The following is a 21984-nucleotide window of genomic DNA, read 5'->3' as shown; positions in this document are numbered from 1 at the left end:
ATTTGATAGTTGACCACTGGTGCGATGGCTGACACTACATCATTGAAGGGGTTTGTATTTGCCAGTTTATTTGCTTATGTGCAGGTAATTGGAGCGAACACAATTATTGGCATTCGGAGAATGGTCACCAAATTAACTTCTCACGAACTATGTCACTTAATACTCATTATTTGAGATGTCTTTGCTTCATCTCCTTTAAGGATGGCAGGTACTATCCTGATGATGTGAGTGGCATAAACGAAAGTTGGCTCATTCTCATGGTCTTTTATAGTGGAATTTTTCCAAAATTTAATTTAGAATAATGATCTATTTAATCTTTTTAATTAATCTAATAATCAATAATTGGTATAAAATTTAATAAATCAATAAAACATTGATGCAGAAATCAATCATAAATCACTAAAAATATATATCTTATTTATTCATATACATCATATGTGTATGCATTATCAATGCATTCAATAATGTCAATGATATTAATGCATCTATTAATGTCATTAGTGTTATCAATGTCTGCATGCATCAATATATGATTTAGTACGGTAGGACATCCAGCTTTAATGTGGTGTTTTCAACATCTTTTACCCCAACTAATTCACAGTTGGTTATCAATCATATCAATTATCATTTATTCAATTAATCAATTATCATTACATATGGCTTTATTAAATCAATAAAGAGTCATCACTCTTTGCCCGTCGACGTAATCGGTCATCTGTTATATGCTACAACTGGGATAACACCACAAACTATCTTTAAAGGAAAGCCCTTCGGCCCATCCTTCTATGTAGGGTATTATATTTTAACAATCAACCTATTTTATAGTGTTAAAATTCAGCCTTTCTTATGTAAATGCAACAATTAAAATGCAATAGGAAATAATCAATTCTATTCAATATAAGAAAATCTATATAATAATCAAAATCATTGAAAACTAAAATGAGATTTGAGTTATTTACAACAAATAGAAGGAATCTCTGAACAAAATTAATAGATGAAAAAGCCTCAAATAACCTTCTCTCTTGTTCGAAAAGTCACGACATTGAAATTTAGATTTTTCATTTAAAAGAAAATCATTTCAAAAAAATTTGCATTGTTATATACATTTTCTGCTCACCTACTTGAGTTAGCTGAGATGAATTCTTCTAGTCTTTTAGCCTTTATCAAATCTTTCATGAGGTTTTATAGGTGTCTGCACTACAGTACGATGCATGTGGTCCTTATGAAATGTATAAAATTATAAGGTGTTCCTAGTGTGGGTGACTGCCTTCTTCTACATCAAATGCCTAAAGAACTATTTAGTTTGAATGGCCTCCACCAAGTCGACCATAGACACGTGCAAGGGAGTAATGGCCAGATACTGGTGAGGGGTGCATTTTGTTATATTTGTATGGGAGGGCACTGTGTGATATTTCCTCCATTCACAAGCGGATGGGCCTATGATTTTCAAGGTCATGAGAGCCTAGCCTCATTCTATTTGTCATGATGATATTACTTCTATTATGCACTTTTCTTTCTTTCCACCCACTGAGCCATTCGGTGACTCCTATCATGCCTTCAATGTTGGGACTAATCATGCATTGAAAGTGGTTCTTTGACGGGGTGCATTTTGTTATCTCTGTATGGGTGGGCATTGTGTGATATTTTTCCATGCACAAGCGAATGGAACTATGATTTTGAGGGTCATGAGAGCCTAGCCTCATTCTATTGGTCACGATGATATTTCTTCTATTATGCACTTTGCTTTCTTTCCACCCACTGAGCCATTCGGTGACTCCTATCATGCCTGCAATGTTGGGACTAATCATGCATTGAAAGTGGTTCTTTGAGGGAGTAGACAAGGCACACTTGACCACATTGTTGTATACTTCCTCATCTATGTAGCTACAACATAATTTTAAAATAAATTTTATAATTATAAAATACATTATGATCAAATTTAGGCCAAAATAATTATACCTATTTTCGTAAAAAAAATGAATAAAAAAGATATTATACTACTAATATTGTGGAATGACTTTTCCAGCTCACAGTACTTTCATATGCCTCACATTAAAAGTCTAAAGCAAGCAATATCTCCTTTAAAAGTGCAAAGTAGGCTACATAATGATTTATCAACAGAGGGTCCCCTTTTCAACACCAATAAATAATCATTGAAAAGTTAGCTATCTAATTTGGCTCGATCAGGACCATACATTTCTAATCATTTATAACTACCAAACCCCACCGAATACTTATTGATAAGCCAATGAGCATAACTTTTTTTAAATTTAAATTAAATTAAATTGTAGATTAGCATTTAATTTACTCAAATTGTTCGATTTTTAACTTAATTTAATTACACATTTTTAAAATTTTAGATTTAAATCAAATGGTACTAAATATATTTAATTATACGCACTGAGGCTTTTGGTGGTTGGTGGGCAAACATGGTTGGAAATCCCCCACCCCGGGTTTAAATCCCCTCTACTACGACCTCGCTTCTTCAATGCGGCAAAGCAAGTGTAGGTCTGATGTCAGTGGGTGGCCTCGCTAGGTTCCTCCGAGGGATTAGTTACGCTGTCAAGCGCTCCATTTGGAATGGCAGTGGATAGATACTCATGTTCAATATATATATATATATATATATATATATATATAATTATATATTAGGAGTGACTAGCATTATAAAAATAATTATAAATTAATTTTTGAGAAAATTATTATTATTTAAATATTATGATTATATAATATTTTAAATATATATTAATATATATATATAGTTTTAATATATATATAATATTATATAGCAATCTTTTTATGGCTATCACATTCTACATATTTTGATTGATAAAAGTAACTTTTATTATAAAATTTTAAAAATAATTATCAAATAAATATATCATAGCAATTAAAAAATAAAATAATAAAAAGGCGGACCAAACAAATATTTTAAAAATCAATTTTATTTTTATTCATATTTTAAATTAAGTTTGATTGAGGATTAGCCATTTATTTTTACTCAAATTTGTTCAATTTTTTAAAACTCAATTATTATTTTTTTGGAAATTTTACTTTAAATAAAATGATATCAAATATCTCTAATTGTAAGGTGCAAAATTGTTGGGAATTTTTTTTTTTAATATGTTATGAGTATTATAAATATATGCTTTTTTAATCTAAGAGTAATTATTTATAATTCTCATATATTAGTAGATTTGCTTTAAAAATATTTTTTATTATAATTTTTTTAAAAAATAATTATCAAGCAAATATATAATAAGAACTAAAATATTGAAATAAGCAGTTTCCTACTCCTAAAAAATCTTAGATAAAACCTTTGTATTAAGGTTTCGTTTGGGATAACTTTCTTCTAATTTTTATTTTAACTTTTTAGTACAAAATTTTTAAATTTAAATTTTTTTTTATTTCAAAAGGTTACTTTAAAAAAATAATAAGAAAACTATCCAAGTGAAGCCTAAAGTTACTATTATTAAGAGGAAGACCGTTTTTCTTTTGGGTTGGTGGGCCAACGTGATTGGGAACCCTCAACCCGTATTCGATTCCCCTCCCATGCAACACGACCCCTTCAGTGGAGAGAAAATAAAGTGCGGGTCCGACCCTTATGACGTTGATTGCTACTAAACCAGCCGAGAAATTTGTTACACCGTCGAGCATCCTTTTTCAAGATGGGAGTAGGTAGATAGTTACCCAAAAAAAAGCTCCAAGTTGTGCACGTTTTTTAAAGAAGCCAACTAGAAAAATTAATGGTAAAATGAACCGCAGAAGCAGCCTTGCTTCCTATCCATTATCCCTTATCTCTCTCCTCTCTCTCTCTCTCTCAAAATTCTTACGCACGTGCACAGGAAAAGCTTCATAATCTACTAGAAAGATCCTTCGTGTATTAATCATCGTTGCATAAATTATTTTAATGATTAGAATTATTTATTTGGATTTGCGTATGTCTAAGTACGCCACTAATCTTTAATTAAACGATGCTTAATTCAGTGTTAATCATGATTAGGAGGGTAAGCTAGCTAGCTAGCTAGTTACAGTATTCTGTTAGTTCACTTATATAGTTATATGTTTAAACAATCATATTACTGTATTTTGATAACTATTTTTAGATAGAATCCTAAAATATAAAAAGATAAATATCCATTTTCATTAGAGACTTTGATTTTTTTTTAAACGTAAAAAATTGTTTTATGCTTATTTAAATGCATTTCATTTTTTTTAATTTATTATTTTATATATTGTAGATATGTATCTACAACCAATAAAAATTGCATTCAGCCATCTGATATCCTAAAGTTTTTTGGCTCTACTTTGCTGTGATTAATCTCTGTGATTCTTTAGGAAGCCTAATATTATCAAGCTCCTACTTTTTTTTTTCTTTTTTCTTTTTTTTTTTTTTTTTTTTAAGGGAAGGGGTGGGGGGTTTTTTTTTTTTTTTTTTTTTTTTTTTTTTAGGGCAAGGATGAATCACTTCTATAATATGTTTTGCGACCAAGTGGCATCATCAATGGAGTTTTTGATTATATCTATGATTGTGCTAATATTCTGCTATCATGGAAGGCAACTATCACTGAATCTCAAAGAAAAAAAATAATAATTGGATTACACTAAACCCTATTTTTTGTCTTAAAATCGTAGCTTTTTTTTCTTTTTTCTATTTCAATTTTATATATTTTCTCTTATATTACTCTTGATATATCTATAAATTGTAAACTTTTTTAATATAAAATTTATCAATCAAAATGTTAGATATGAAAAAATTATTACTTGCGGAGTTCATATTTCATCTGGACTCCAATCAGATAGAGTCACGTGACTTTTTTTCTCTTTTGTACACAATCTGCATACAAGAGAGAAAATTTAGAAAAAAAAATTATATGACTTCGTCTGATTGGGGTCCAGATGATCGAACTCCATCCGTAATAATCTCTCCTAGATATTCCTCAATTCCCTAAACCTAAGGCAAGTTTATAAAAGCTGATCTAAATGATATACAAATGCTACCGTTAACATCTCAAACAACGCTCAAATGCAAACAATTATAAAATAAAAACTCATAAAGCTGACACCAAATTAAATAATTGGGAGAAAACTATTGATGATCCATCTTTATTGAAAAAAAAAACAAAAAACAAAATCAATCAACACATCCTCATCAAAATTTGCACATAACATACAATTGGGAGGACAAGAAATATATATATATATATAATTAAAAAATCTTCTTGATGATGTAGTGCAAGTATGCAGAGTGCATGCAAACATTTAATTAACGGGAAATTATTGGGTTCAGATACCGGATGTCACCCAAAGCCCAATGAAAATGCGCCACATCATCCCCTACTCGGTACTGAGCTTGATACTGCTCAGTACTTTGAAATACCGAACTCAGTACTTCACAGTACCGAGCTCAGTATTACTCGATATGGTGAAGTACTGAACGGTAAGCTATGTCCGATGTCTGAACCCAATAATTTTCCGTAATTAACAGTGCACAAATACTACAGGCCTACCTGATGATAAAGAAAATGTTAGCGCATCAAAATCAACTACTACAGTCCTGTTTTATGAACCATTTTGGCAAAGAAACCTCAAGAAATGGAAATTTTTTAACAAACCAGAGACACTAAAGCTGTATTCACTATAAGAATACTATTGCTATTATTGAAGAAGTTCATAACCAGCAATGTTAAATTTACACACAAGAAATATGGAGTAGAAGAAGGGATAGTGAGTGAAGCTGAAACATATAATTCATTTTATTTAGGCTTTGTTTGGGACAGCTTTCTTATTGCTTCTTAAAGCGGCTTTCTAATTAAAAAATTAAAAAAAACTGCTTTAAGAAGCAATAAAAAAGCCGTCCCAAACACAACCTTAACCCACTCATTCATACAGTAAAGGAATCATATACTTAGTGAGGGATATCACTTAAATTGCAGGGTGAATATTAAAACAGCGGTTAGATATGTGAGGTGAGGATGAAATAGCAGAGAAATATGGCTGCAGTTTATCACAGAGCTAATCAAGAATGATCCATTGCTTATCAAGTTAGTGTACCTCGCATCAATTATGTGATGAAATATTACCTGTGTTGATGCTTTTGAACTTTTTGCTGAAGGAAAATTAGAAAAAGAAAGGGAAGTCTCTGGGTTTCTGAGGCTTAAAACAATCTGATCGAGCCCATCCAATCTTCTGCTGCACATTATCATATACAACCAATCTCCCGCGCAATGAGATATCTGCAAATTACAATTGAAAGCTTACAAATATCAGTCAAAAAGGCCAGTAGATACCCTACTGAGTAATTCAAGGGAAATGCATATTTATGTTCAATCAGCAAAACTTGGATGGTTTGAATGTGAAGGCTGACATTAGTTCTTTCTACATGATATGTAAGAAGAAGATTCATAAATATTAAAATGATTTTGTTAGAACAGGAATATGAAACTTCTTTTCTCATAAGATAGAATAATCTTTCAAGAAACTAAAGCTTCATTTGGTTCCTCTCCTTTTGTGAAAGGTAGTTTTAAAAATATTGGTTAAGGGAATGGAGTTTTCTAACAGAAAAATAAATATCAAAAAACTTCTCAAAACAGTAGAAAAATGAAGTTCACTGAAAAATATTTCTATAGAAGCATCCCATCCAAAAAGCGAACAAAAAATAATTTCGTCGTTTCTAGACAAAAACAAGAAAACAAAATGCCGAAACAAACGAGACCTAAATCAAATGTACAGTTCATCCTCTTTTCCGGCAGTTCATATAATGTAACAAAAGATGGAAGATAACATAACATGTGGGGGAAAAGAACAGCTATAAATAGCCTTCAAATGTCGGACAGAATAAACACCAAATACCTCCTAATATAATTGTTGCTCCATCATGCACTTCACTGCCATTAAGTATCCCCAAGCAGATATTTCCCTTACTCTGTTAACATTAAAATATAAGAAATCAGTAGTTCTATTAGAAAATAGTGCATACTAGTACACCATGATAGAATGTCTATCTGAGCTGAAGAACCTCACATTGATTACTAAATAATCATCCGGTAGAATAGTAAAAGTTGTGGGCAGAATTCTCCATCTTTTCACAAAATGCAGGATTAAGGGCTCAAAAAACTGCTTCACATCTCCAATGGACCTGCAGCGGCCAAGTAAATTTAAAAGTTGCACTCATCTGCAAAGAATATGCTACTTGTGCTTAGCAAAGAAGTTTGTTGGACATGAGCACGCCTAGTTATTTTAAAAGAAAGCCACAACCTCTTTAGGAAATCACCTTAGAGAGCTATCTTGCCAACATACAGGCAATAATGGGTCTGAGTTATCTGATATGAGACCATGGGAGTGATAATCAAACTGCCAAAGTGAGAGTTTAAGCATTAAGCTCAAAAATAAATGACAAACGTAAACTACGAAGTTGGTCATCCAAGAGCTTACGGAGTTAATAAGACTGGAATATATTTCATTCGGAAAGAATGAGTAAGTGCTGCCAGAATCAAACACAGTAAGATATGCATTTCCACCCTTTTGTCCTATACTGATTTGTTTGCTTCCGTAGCCAATTTTCTGAACCTGGGTACTATAGAAGTTCCTGCAAGTAACGCATAGTTAAAACAAGCGAGCCACTGTAGCTTTGAAATTATTTGATAATAGACATCTATAATTCAGAAATTGCTTATACTATCACGTGGTAAGCAACTTTTTTATTTCCAAATAGAACTTTGCTAAACCTACCAAAGATATAACCTAAAAAATTCGAAAATGTGTTTCAGATTGGTGCGAGTGGATTGTTGGAGTGCATTTCTATCCATATTTATGCTTCAATGATATAAAATGCAAAAATAACTCTAAATTAAATACTAAAGTGACCTCATGCTCGCATCAATTGCCTAAAAACCAGAAGAAATATCCTCTTGAGAGTTTAATAACGCGACCAAGATGGTGAAGGAGTTGGAACTACCTCATGGACTTATCTGTTATCATCTTCTAAAATAATAAGGATGAGTAAAAATAGAAAGTGTGAACATTAGTAGAGGTGCCCATGAGAAATATCTTGATAATAATATAAATATTAAGATTTATGAAGTTGATGCTACAGATCAATACATGAAATACAATAATAGGATAGAGAAGGTTGAGGATTAAGCAAATGGATGCGATCAAATGTTAAAAGTGAATGTAGATCTCTACTAAGATAAGAAATTTAATAGTAAAAATTCAAGACGTGAACCAAGTAATATGTACAATCTTATTATTAATATGGATCATTATTATGACGCCTTAAAGATAATTTGAAATAATAATATCCATAGGATTGCATGATGCATAACAAGATGACGGACTGCATTTGTAGCAATAAGACGGCTTAGCTAGGATGCAAGGCCAATTAAAGTTGTAGCTTGCAAATCTAGCATGAATGGCAACAGAATCAGCCATGGTGTCAAATAATAACGACATTGGCAATTAACTGACAAGCAAAAAAACCAAATTTTGTAGAAAAATAAAAGATATAAGCCCAAAATAAGGGTAGCCGGATTCCTTTTCAAGATTAAACTTTAGCCCTTGTCCCGACAAGATGAAAGAAAAACATGATAGTATAATGAAAATTTTCTATTGAGAAAAAAAAAACAACAAATTAATACAATAAGAACCCTTAACATAAAAAATTATTTGACTCTTATGAGGATACTTCAGCTGATTCTAATTTTTTAGGAGAGAGACTGGCTCAAATGCCAATTAATGCAAGATGAAATGCTCTACACCATTAGCTTGTGAAGTGATCAGAATAAGAGAGCACCAATGTTATAGAAAACTGAATTATGAAGAACTTTAAATCACTTCATTTCAATAAAAATTAAGAAAAAAAGGTCAAAAGATAATTGGGATTAGGGCTTCAGGAATTAGGAAAACCAAACGAGGAGAGAGAACTGACGAGGAGAATGATTTCAAAATTATTCGAGTATCCTTTAGCCCATGACATCCTCCAATAGAAAAAAGAGTCATGTTTATTGCAAATAAGTCCAAATTGAAATGAAAATTACATAAAATCTACTAATAAATGATTCCTGGGATAAACATCAACGGAAAATGCAAAAATACAAATAATTATAAATTAAATCCTAAAGTAGTTTCATGTCCTGCATCATTAATACTGTATTTTAAGATGTTGTACGCCATGCCGTGTCTGCACAAGATGGGCAAAGCATTATTGATTTATGGTAAAATTCTGAGTTACTCTAAGGCAAAGCAACAAAAAAAATGATGAAGAATAAATATTGGGAGTGTAAGAGAACCAACAAACTAGTTATTCTGTTAAAAATGGAAACAACCAATAAAGCTTAGTATAATTGCTCATCAATTCTAAATTTTGTAAAAGACGGCAATATTTATAAGAAAAACTTAGGTCATGTTAAAGAGTATATATTGTAGCTAGTCCTAGGATAAAATAACAATTTTATCATTGTATCAAATGAAGGGAAAATGAAATTTAGATTATGAAACCTTTTAAAGATTTCAAATTTTCAACTATTGAAATCAACGTTGTGTTACTCCCAAAATATAGGGGAAACCTTAAGAAAATAAGCATCTCCTACAATGGAAAACATAATGCCATTGTAAACAATTTGTATTAAGGCGCTATAAGTTTGATTCAATAATGTTGCAAAGATAAGCATATTTTAAAATAGAAGATTTTAGGATAAATACAAATTAACTTTATATTTTCATGGAAATATATAATTTAAAAGTTTGTTACAGTATTAATTATTTGGGATAGCACCAAATCAAACTTTGAACCTAAATTATTTTTTATATAAACATTAACTCTAGCATAAATAGAAAATATGTGAAGGCATGCAATGCTTACGGGCTAGTTAAAAAAACAGGCAACATAATCGGTCGCAATTATGCTTGTTGTGAGGACTAAATCAAAAAGAGGACAGAGATAGACAGAGGGAAAGAAAAAGAAGAAAATAAAACTAGCTCAGCTCAATTTTATGACCGATTTATTGCAAGCATTATCATACCAAAAATATTGCAAGGAGTCCATAGTTGTGTGAAGATACCCTTTTGAATAGCATTTTGATAGGACTTGAGCACCAAAATCAGCGAACAAACAGTAAAATTCAGCAAACTCATAAATTCTCTTGATAAAAAAAAGAAACATGAACAAGCAAGATACAATATTCTTTCAAGAGGACTTTCTCTCTCAAATTCTAGATCTCGCTTGTATCCCTCACAAAAACAGTAGATAGCTAAACCTCACAAAATTCAGCATACAAAAACCTCCCCTAACCTTAGGGTAAATCAACTACTTTGTAAATAAAAAATAGCTCCAAAACAGCCCCCCTCCAATTCTCTCTCAAATATATCATATTTCCTTAATAATTTCCCTTCCAAATCAGCCCCCAAATTAGCCCTCTTCAATTAGAAAACATTTCTAAGTAATCCCCTTTAGATCAACCCCAAATCAGCCCTCAAATCTGTCATATTCAATTAAGAAACATTTCCTAATTAATACCATCCAAATCAACCCTCAAATATGCCCTCTTCAATTAAGAAATATTTCCTAATTAAGCCCCTCCAAATTTGCCCCCAAATATGCCCTCTTCAATTAGGAAACATCTCCTTATTAATCCTCTTTGATTAAGAACCTTACCAAACAACTCCTAGGAAACTCTCTAATTCCCTCCCAATCAAATCAACCGGTCCATCAATACTCCTCTCCCAAAGTGTCACCTTGTCCTCAAGGTGGAACGAAGGAAATTACTACTAAAGCACTGGACTAATAGCACTATACTGAAAATTGGACTGTCATTGGGTCAAATGATCCCTACCTCCAACATCTCCCTAATCAATCTCTCGATTTCATCCCTGTAGAGTTGGAGAGAATAGTAAGAAGGAACACTGAAATATGAAGCTCATTCCTTCAAAATGATAATGCTCCTATTCTCGCGGAGGAGGCAACCCCTGAACTGGATGGAACACCTATGATATTGTTGTAGGAGTGGTTGAGCCATGCTTGGTGCTTCTATATTCTCCTCATCTTCTTCTCCTTCCAAACTCTGCAGCTCCACCAAAAATTTCACTCTTTCACCATTTCCCCTCCTTGGCAGTGGCTCCAAAGGTAGCATCCTCATATTCTTCCCCCAAAATTTCTACCTACCTTTTTTTTTTACCCCAAAATTTCTACCTCCCCATCCTCCCTCATTGTCTCTATATTAGGGTTTCCCCCATGTCTTTTTTTTATCAATGGTCCCCTTGCCTCCGATATTATCAGTTGAGTGTGATGCTCCAATATTTTCGTCATCATGTCCTCTAGATTAGAAAGTCTTCCTTCCATTACCAAAAAGCGCGCATTCAACAATCTCACATCCATTTGCAGCTGCCCAACTTCTCTCTCCAACTTTTCTTCCAACGCCTCAACTCTTTTCCCAACCATCAGTTTCAAGAAATTTCTCTAATACCAATTTGATAGCACTTACGCACCAAAATCAACGAACAAACAGTAAAATTTAGCAAACCCACAGATTCTCTTAATAAGAAAAAGAAACAAGAGCAAGCAAGATACAATGGTCCTCTTTCAAGAGGAAGACATTCTCTCCCAAATCCAAGATGCCGTTAGAATCCCTCATAAAAATAGTGTACCGCAAAATCTCACAAAATTCTACATACAATAGTATGATACAAAAACCTCCCATAACCCTAAGGTAAATCAACTACTTAAAGCAAACAATAAACAACAAAAACCAAAACAGTCCTCCAATTCCCTCCCAAATATGCCCTATTTCCTTAATTATTTCCCTCCCAAATCAGCCCTCATCCGCCCTCTTCAATGAGGAAATATTTTCTAATTAATCCCCTCCAAATCAGCCCCTAAATCAGCTCCCAAATCTTCCCTCTTCAATTAAGAAATATTTCCTAATTATCACCTCCAACTTAGCCACCAAATCTATCCTCTTCAATAAAAAAATACTTCCTTATTAATCCCCTCCAAATCAACCCCCAAATATGCCCCCTTCAATTAGGAAACATCTCCTAATTAATCCCCTTTAATTAAGAACTTTCCTAAACAACTCCATCTTGATTAGAAAATTTCCAAATTCCCTCCCAATCAAATCGGCCGATCTATCACAGTTAAATGGAGAATTGCTAATATTATTCAAATATTTAATATCTATTATCTCTTTTGTATGATTATCTTATTAATTTAGCTTTAAAATTAGGGCTTCTCTTTCCTAGTGATAGTAAGTGTGCTTGCTTTTAAGGAAGAGCATTTTTATGTCCCTTTTTATTTGCAAATATATATAGTTTCTCTATAGTCAACAAAATCATTTGTCCTCTCTTGTGAATGTTAGATATTGTTTTATCTTAATCATGAAAATGTTGGTGTCTTCTAGTGGTATTTGGTTTATCTATTATTATTTTGTGTGTTTATCATATTCACTCCTAGTAAATGCTTTCACATAAAAAATAGACTTTTTAAATAGCTGATACCAAAGCCTAAACTATGATATTCATGAGCATAAGATTGAAAAGCTTAACAACAAAAGAGTTTAGAGTTTTGGATAACTAAGAATTGTTGTCTTTTAATCCACCTAGTACTGAAAAAAGCACTAATAAGGCACTCTAATATGTCTACTACTAAGAGTGAAGATAAAATAGAGATTAGGGGTGTCAATAGATGACCCAATCTGCCAAACTGACCCAAACCCAACCAAAAAAACTAGGGTTCGGGTTGACCCATTCAATAAATAGATCATGCTCAAGTCATGCATTCCGACCCGTTTATTAAATGAGACAGGTTCGGGTTAACCAGTCAACAAGATTTTGATCCAAAAATTGCTTGTTTAATATATTTGTTCTTAAATTCTTTTATTTATTGGTATAATCTTCTTATTTTAATCAATTAATCTAAAATCTATAATTAATAAACGAATAAAATTATTTTTTTTAATTAAAATGGGTTATCAGATCGGGTTCGGGTCACTAGCGGGTCAGGTTTGAGTTCAATATTTTGATCATTTATTAAACGAGTCGTGTTCGGGTTGATCAGATTCGGATCAAGACAATTTCAGATCAAACTCGAACCCAACCCGTTTACCCGTTATAACACCCCTAATAGAGAAAGTTCCAATACAAAATTAATGAAGGTTCCTATACAAAATTAATCCCAATTTAGTTCATGAGGGGTGATTTAGGATATTTTGTACAGTCGAATGACTAAATTAGAAAAAAATGATACCCTGAAATTAAATTGGCCATATATGAATAGTCCGATGACTATTTTGGGCCTTTTTCCTATTCTATCTTTGAGCACTCTTAATAATGTGGGATGAAATGTTTAAGACCTTAAAGTTTGTAAAAATAATATATATTTCATAAGATGCAAATTCAAGTGGTGCAACTTCAATTATATCATCTTTCTCTTGGCTTCAATATAAGGAAACAAAAAAATGTTTAGCTTCTTAATTGGAAGTTAGGTTCTATGGAAAGAGCACAAACTGAAAGGGAGATCATTGGACATGATAAGGTAAATTGGTCTCATGTTGTATACTTTGTCCCAACACCAGATCATATTATTAAAAATTTCAAATCGTGGAGATAACCACTTTAAGGACATGAAGATTCAATGACAGATGTCCTTTCAATATTAGTAGAACCATCTCAATGTGTAATATATGTGCTTCACACTTCTCACATGATTTTTCAAGTTCGAAAGGGTCAAATGAGCTTTTAGAGATTGAAAATTACTCAACCTTTCATGGCTTTAAGAGCTTAATTAGCTTTATTTTGGAGAAAATAAGGCACATATGAGATCAAAAGTATATTGTTATATTATGACTCAAGATATATTAATTAAAATTTTAGCTCAATCATTTTGATAAGGTAAGCAAAAATTTTAAAAAAAAAAAAAACACTATTATTTATGAAACCCATGGCCAACTGTCACCTCGGCCATCAATGACCCTAGTACATCTAACATTAAAAAAGGCATATGACAACCAAATCTTCTCAGAATTCTTTTCTGACCACTGACTACCATTGTTATGGACTCATTTCTCAATCATCAACCATCAATACAAAAGCCCAAGAACCCCAAAGGTCAATCTCCTCTTCAATGCATGCCAGAAACCTAATATAACGCTTAAGAAAGGAAATATAAAAATAGTTCAGAATTTGAATTATTGAAAACCAACAAAGCACCCTCTAGATTCTTTAAAGGTCAAGGAAATGCCAAGCTGCAATCAGTTTGATAAGAGCAGTTTCTTCTAGACAAAAAACAAGCATGAAATGAAACATTAGATCAAACAAATCTTTGCAAGCAGAACAATTCAGCAGTAATAAGAAAAAAGGTAAAAAAATTAAAGAATGCAGCATCTCAGTTTAACAGTTGCAAAAAAATGATGCAGTCTTGTATACAAAGGTGGGAAAAGAAGAAACAGCGTCATTTACTAAGATCAAGGATATCATACGTGAGGCCATTTTGTGTGGGAACCCAAGTCATACCCCACCGAGGTACAAAGTCATCTCCAAAGAACATGTATCCACCATCATTTGCTCCGCCACTAATACAATGTCCAACAACATTATTGATGATTCCTTGATTTGCCAATTGAGAATTGAGACTAACTTTAGCACTACTAAGACCAAGGATCCCATCTGTTTTTGCAGGAGTATTTAAAAACTGGCCTCGCTGATCATATGCACACCTAATTTAACATATGTAAATTAAATTCTTCGATGGATACAGAACAATAAACAATTTCGGTTGCAGTAAAAGTCTTACCCAAAAACAAAATTCACTTTTGATTTGTCACCATTTGACATCATTAGCTGCATTTCATCCCTTGCTAGAACGCCCATGGAGGAGCTATGATCAGCATATGCTACCTCATAATCACATTGATGACATGAGTCGCATGACCACTGGTTCTGATTATGTTGGATTTCTTGGCATAAATGATCCTCTGGTTGAACTATTTTACCTTTTGATGGTTTGTACCATGGATGAGGTCCCTACAACAGCAACAACAACATCAAACCATCATCCCACTATGTAAGGTGGGCTACATGAATCTTTTTTCTCCATGAGGTTCGTAAATTATAGAAAATCTAAACTCAATCTTTCAACAAGATTATGATTATCATTCCATGTTATTAGTTACATACATGTATTTATAGATGTAGAGAAGATGATTCTAGAAGTACACATGTTTGGTTGAGATCTAGAGTTTCATATTCAGTTCAAGAAGATAATATGAAAATTAAGATGACAGCTGTAGAGTCCACATGTGCACAACTGATTGGTTGAGCTGTAATCGTCGAAGTGTTGTAGACATCTTCTGTTATTTCTGTTATTGTTATTACTCCCCCTCAAGCTAACGGTCCGGGTTGAACTGTTTGTTTGTATCTCAGTTCATGAATCTTGGAGTGGAAAGAGACTTTGTTAGTATGTCGGCAATTTGATCATGCGTTGTTGTTGGAATAACTTTGATGGTTTTGAAGTGAATATGGTCTCTAATAAAATGTTGATCTATCTCATTGTGTTTTGTTCTTGAGTGAAAAATTGGATTATTGGCTAATGCAATAGCCGATGTATTGTCACAACTTAAATTAGTTGGAGCAGATAGATTGATCCTAAAGTCCAGAAGAAGTTTTCTTAGCCATATAATGTCAGCTGTCGCTACAGCTAGCACCTTGTATTCTGCCTCTATTGAAGACCTTGCCACCGTATGTTGCTTCTTCACGCTCCAAGAAATAAGAGTATTTCCAAGGTATGTGCAATACCATGTTGTAGAACGACGAGTTTTCTTGTCACTGGCCCAATCATCATCTGAAAATGAGTTTAGAACAAGCGGTCCTTTTGAAATGGGTAAGCCATAGTGAGACGTGCCTTTGATATATCTTAGTAGCTTTTTGAGCATAATCACATGATCTGGAGATGGATTGTGCATGTATTGACAAAGTAGATTTACCGTATAAGCTATATCAGATCTAGTAATTGTCAAGTATTGCAGGGAGCTTGTTATTTGGACAATAGATGTGTGGATCTGATAACATCTGCGCTGGATTTGTATTCAACGAAAGTTTAATAAATGTAGGATTAGCTAATGGCTTGCATTGTGATAAACCTGCATTCTTAAGAATGGACTCAGCATATGCATGTTGTGACATGAAGTATGAATCTTTTATCGCAGGAATCTGAATTCCAAGAAAATTGGTGATCGTACCAAGATGTTTCATGGCAAATTTCTAATTTAAATGATCAAATACATGATTAATCATTGTAGGATCATTTCATGTTAATAATATGTCATCAACATAAATTATCAGATATATTTGTATGTCATTCTTTTGAAATGTAAGCAGTGAAGAATCTGTTTTGTCATGCTAAAATCCGATTGATTTGAGATGATTGGAAAACATCTTAAACCATTGACGCGGTGCTTGTTTCAATCCGTATATTGCCTTGCGAAGAAGAGAAACATAATTTGGTTGATGTGTCCTCAAAGCCTTTTGGTTGAGCCATGTAAATTGCCTCATCAAGATGACCATGAAGAAATCACCATGAAGAAATGCATTAGCAACATCAAGTTGATGTATTGGTCAGTTGTTATGCAAAGCTATAGTGATTGGAGCTCTAATAGTTGGAAATTTGGCTAATGGACTAAAGTTTCAAAGTAATTTATCCCATACTCTTGATAATTATCTTGAGCTACTAACCTTGCTTTGAATCTTGCTACTGATCCATTTGAGTACCATTTGGTTCTAAAAGTTCATTTGCAACCGAGTATTGGAGTTTTATTTGGAGGTGGTACCAATGTCCATGTTCCTTGCTATTGAAGAGCCAAAAATTCCTCTGTTATAGCTTTCCTCCAATGAAATATTTTCATTGCTTATGTATAACAGGTGGGATCTGAATGATCTTGTGTGGAGTTGCATTGGTGAGTATGCAACAGATTTAACCTCTGTATGGGCTTTAAATTTCTCATTTTTGATCTGGTGAGCATGAGATGAATAACAGGAGGAGTGATAGAGGAAGTTGATGCATGCAAATTATTTGGCACTGAAACAGAGTTTGTATTTCGGTGGTTAGGAAGTGTATTTGGAACTGTTGATTGAGTAATGTTTTGAATTGAGATAGATTTATGTTGGCCGGAATAGGAAATAGGTGTTAGAATGCCTGAAGCATAGGTAGAGTTTGGTAATGGTGTCGGAGTGACTTGTATAGTGTGGGAGTGACTTGTATAGTGTGAGAAGCTTTGAATGGGAATGTGTTCTTATCAAATGTAACATGACGATAGACATATATTCTGTAAGTTTTGGGATCAAGATATTTGTTGCCTTTTGAGATGGAGAAGTAGCCTATGAAAACACATGCTACTGATTTCGAGGCAAGTTTGTGATGCTGAGTTGGTGGTATCCATGGAAAGCATGCACATCCAAAAATCTTTAGAGCAGAATAGTCTGGTATTATGTTGTACAATCGTTGAAGTGGTGATTTTTGGTCTGTTGATCTGGATGGCAATCTGTTAATGAGAAAGGATGTCATAAGTACTGCCTCCAGACATAATTTGAATGGAATAGCCAATGTGTGTAGTAACGTACAAGCCGTCTCAATTAGATGTCTATGTTTTCTTTTCGCCATGCTGTTTTGTTCAGGTATATAGGAACAAGAAACTTGATGGCTGATGTTGAATCCCGTGCTAACTAAGAAATAAATCCATTTGAGAATTTATGTATTTTTTTCCTCCATCTGAGCGTAAGCATTTGATTTTGTACTAGGGCCAGACCCGATACATATGAATGTAGTAGTTCTAATGAATGAGAAGATCTAGAAACATAATTTGAAAATGGGGTTTTATATCCCTTTGACATAAAGCAATCATGACATATATATTTTGAAGTAGATATCTGAAGGTGCTTGTGATTATTTGAAATTGTCTTGATTATTTGATGATGAGGATAACCAAGTTTTTTGTGCTATTGAGAAGATTCTTGCTATGCTGCGGAAAACGCATGCTGACTCTTTGGCGAAACTGGGTAGAGGCCATTAAAGCTTGGTCCCTTGAGAAGGACATGCTGCGTCTTCAAGTCCTTGATGACAAATCCATTAGCATCAAAACAAATAGAGATATTATTGTCTTTTGTGAGAGAGGAAATTGATAATAGATTGTGAGATAGTTGAGGAATATGTAAAAGTTGAGACAACCATAACTTACTTTGAGGTGTGGGCATTATTCTTGATCCAAAATGAGCAATTGGAATTGTTCTTCCATATCCAATGGTAATGTTTTATGTACCATTATATGGTAATGGTTGTTGAAAATTTTTTATAGAGTTAGTCATATGGGATCCTAAATCTAAGTACCAATCAGGATTCATTTGGTCGTTTGCCGCTACCATATCTTTTTGATTAGATTGATTCTGTGCGGGTTTTGTTGGTGGAGTGTAGTTTAGATTCAATTGATGCTAGCTTGCTGAAGCTATGTGTCCTCGTTTGTTGCATATCTGACATGTTGGAAGATTGTTGGAAGATACTCTCTGATTTGGTTGAGATGAGCGACAACGCCCTCTGCGTCCTTGTCCCCTTGAGGTGTATAATGCAGCAACTGACTCAGTAACAGATAAATTCTTGAGCGACATTGTTTCAATGTTGATTTCTTCACTAAACAGTAGTGAGTACAGTCCATCCAGACTTATTGGATTGAGATTAGTACATTAGAAGTTTTAAATGCTTGATATTGTGAAGGAAGCCCATTAAGTATATACATGATAAAATCTTTTGTATCTAGTGTCGAACCAGCTGCAGTAATTTGATCTAGTAGCACTTTAATTTATGTCAAATATTGAGTCATGGAAAATTTTTTCATAGCAATATTGTGAAGTTCATTCTTAAGCTGAATGACCTTTGATCTATTTGTCCCTTGTAATCTCCTTTCTATAGTACTCCAAATAGCCAAACATGAGTCTAAATGAATTATGTAAGGAAGAATATAGGAAGATATCGTGGTACATATGGTTGCAGCTAAAGTTTGATCTATGAGATTCCATGCTGCGTATTGTGGATTCAATATGGTAGTACCATTTGTCGATTGTGTAAATCTTTCAAGCGGACTGACTGTAGGAAGCAAATAATCTGAAAATATGTTTGCCTTCAGTAGTTCCAGAATTTGGGATTTCCAGATTGAGTAATTTTCATTTGAAAGCTAGGTGAGTACTATGGTTTTTATATTGGAGATTACAAATTTGAGAGATGTAGGTATGACATATGCTTCAGCTCCATTTGCTTCTGACAGATCGCCTGTATTCGAAGAAGATGAACGCGCCATGGAGGGACGAGAATCCCCGGAACCCATGATTCAGGCTCTGATACCATATAGAAAATCTAAACTCAATCTTTCAAAAAGATTATGATTCTCATTCCCTGTTATTAGTTACAGTACATGTATTTATAGATGTAGAGAAGATGATTCTAGAAGTAAAGATGTAATCATATGATTGATTGAGGTAATTAAGATCAAGAGTTTCATATTCGGTCCAAGATGATAATCTGACAACTGTAGTCCACGTGAGCACAACTGATTGGTTGAGCTGTAACCGCCAAAGTTGTGTATACATCTGTTATTTCTGTTAATGCAAGTCAAGTAAGACTGGGTATACGTGCATTTCTATGTTAAAAGCATGTTCAGTGAATTCTTAGCAGCCCTTGTAAGGTTGCTTACGAAAATGTGGGTAAGATTCTATTCTTCTTCAAAACCAACTAAACATCTGTAAGAAATCAGCAGAAACTGAGAAATTACAAGTTCTTAAAGGGCACATAAACATAAGAATCATATAGAGGTTAGGTTCAGTGGAAACATAAGCTATCACTAAACTTCTGAAAGCCACAAGTGGACTAATATGTACCTTAGTGCAGCTAACACAAGGAGCATCACATTGGATCCATGTTAAGTCACTGCCAGTATCGACATCAAGAAAGTAGGGTTTTGGAGGATTCCCAACAAACACAGATGTATAGTACTGTCTGAATAGAGTCAAACAGAATTTCAAATTCAATTAGAATTTACATGTCAAATGAACAACAAAAATGTAAGTCAGGCTGCGTACAATACAAAAGCATTTTAAGAAATATAAAATTCATATCAAACAGTTGAATAATAAATACAGAGATGATATCAACAATTACTCTTTGAAAAATAAATTTCAATGCATATTGACATGCCTGCAAAGCAGCAGATTACTTCCCTGTCAGTATACCTGCAATGCAAACTGTCATGCTTGCAAACATTTTAATTGGATATGACTATGGAGATGGAGATGCAGAGAGGCAGTCAATCAGCTAAGTTGCAGCTCTAAACTCTTTCACTTATGAATGTGAACAATTGGAAGGAAAAATTTTGGGCAATGCCCATCCATCAATGTCATTACGTAAAAAGTTTTACAAACTCAATCATATATATATATAATTCCCACTACTATGACCAGTTACAAGGGGTACATTTTAATTTTGATAGATCTAATTTTAATTTTGTTATTGGTTAAATTCGGAATTTGTTAAACCTACCACTCATGAATTTAGCAGATATAAAGAGTTCTCCCTCTCATAAATTTTAAATCCTAAAATAAACAACCAAATAATTTATATGAATTTAGCAAGATAGTATAGTTATCATGCCAAATAATTTTCAGGTTTTAATATTCTTGATATTGATTAAATTTGTATACACAAGACTTACTAAATCCTAATTATCAAAGAACCCCTCAAAAAAAATAACCAAAATTCATAAAACCTCCACAAAATGCCATTCATAAATAAGAAAATAATATATAGTGAGAATTGATTTTAGCAGTACAGTTGCATGCTATTAGCAACCAGAAAGCTCCAATTAGTAAATATAATTGGAGCAATCATTCGGGCGAATCTGAACATGTAAAGAACACCTATTAAACTTTTTTAATAGCACAACTTCATTTGGTTCTGGTTGCAATCTACTATACGTCGCATCACTCTATTTTAGTATTGTCTCAAATCTCAATATAGCTCTAATGTAATTTAGAGTAGTTTGCCTCAGAGCCTCAAATTAGAAATAGCCCAATCAAGCAAAAAATCATCATAATTCTTGTGCAACTCCATCAAGAGTTAATGCGATTTAAATAAGGCGCGCAATCCATGAATGCCAAGCGTAAGAAAATAAGATGCAACGAGTACCCATCGGGAAGTAGATTGCCTCGGATGGGAATCACAGCTGATGAATTCGTAACAGAAACCTTAGCAAGCTTCACGCCAGTAACCAGTGGACGAGAAGGCCCTCCCCCGACAGCAACTTCTTGAGCTCCAGGCTTGGAATAGAGAGGAAGTAAGATGGAGGAGTAGCGGGAGCGTCCGTCCTCCTCCTGCCCTCGGAGAAGCTGTACAGGGGCTTCAATAAAAAGGCAAGCCCAAATAGAGAAGAGGAGCAGGGAGAGACCGAGCACGGCAGCAACGGCCCTTTTGGCCCTAAGACGAAGGAGAGATAACCGGACTGCCGCCGGCGACTGCGACTCCGGGTAGGACGGTACCGTAGTCACCGCCGCCGCCGCCGCTGGCTCCTGCTGGAGATGGTCGTGGTTGTTGGAGATGGTGAAAGCGGTTAGGGTTTTCCCCTTGCTTGGATCACCGGGAGGCGGGAGAGAGATGATGACCACACCTCTCAATTGCTCCCTCTCCATTCAATACCTCGCTGAGCGAAAACTGATGTGAAGCGTAGAGTCTCTATTCTGTTTAGTCTTTGACTATTTCTGCACCTAACAATGGCTACCTCATCCTATGCGAGATTCGCATGCGACTGGGAAGATGAACGGACGATGATTGGGTTGCTCTCAGGTCTCAGCACAAAAGTCAAGATGCGAGGAGAAAATTCAAGAGATAGCTGCCGCCCACCGGTTTTTATTATTATTATTATTATTATTATTTAGAGTTATAATTCTTCTTAATCGGCGTGC

The 21984-nt window shown here is 33.9% G+C and overlaps 1 protein-coding gene across 1 annotated transcript; it reads right to left on the bottom strand.

Annotated features, from left to right (window-relative positions):
• Nucleotides 1-5632: 5632 nt before the first annotated feature.
• LOC110110181 (aspartyl protease APCB1) lies at nt 5633-21894 on the bottom strand. Its single transcript, XM_020841554.2, has 9 exons — nt 21212-21894; nt 19909-20026; nt 14786-15015; nt 14472-14708; nt 7435-7588; nt 7274-7353; nt 7024-7138; nt 6853-6925; nt 5633-6236 (listed from the first exon to the last, which is right to left on the bottom strand). Exons 1-9 carry the CDS (start codon nt 21709-21711, stop codon nt 6121-6123), a joined length of 1623 nt encoding a protein of 540 aa, XP_020697213.1. The 5' UTR covers nt 21712-21894; the 3' UTR covers nt 5633-6120.
• Nucleotides 21895-21984: the final 90 nt, after the last annotated feature.

Source organism: Dendrobium catenatum, unplaced genomic scaffold (genome assembly GCF_001605985.2).
Source record: "Dendrobium catenatum unplaced genomic scaffold, ASM160598v2 fragScaff_scaffold_1364, whole genome shotgun sequence".
NCBI lineage: Eukaryota > Viridiplantae > Streptophyta > Magnoliopsida > Asparagales > Orchidaceae > Dendrobium > Dendrobium catenatum.
Note: the sequence above shows the minus strand (reverse complement) of the source record. Positions and strands in the feature narration are given on the sequence as shown.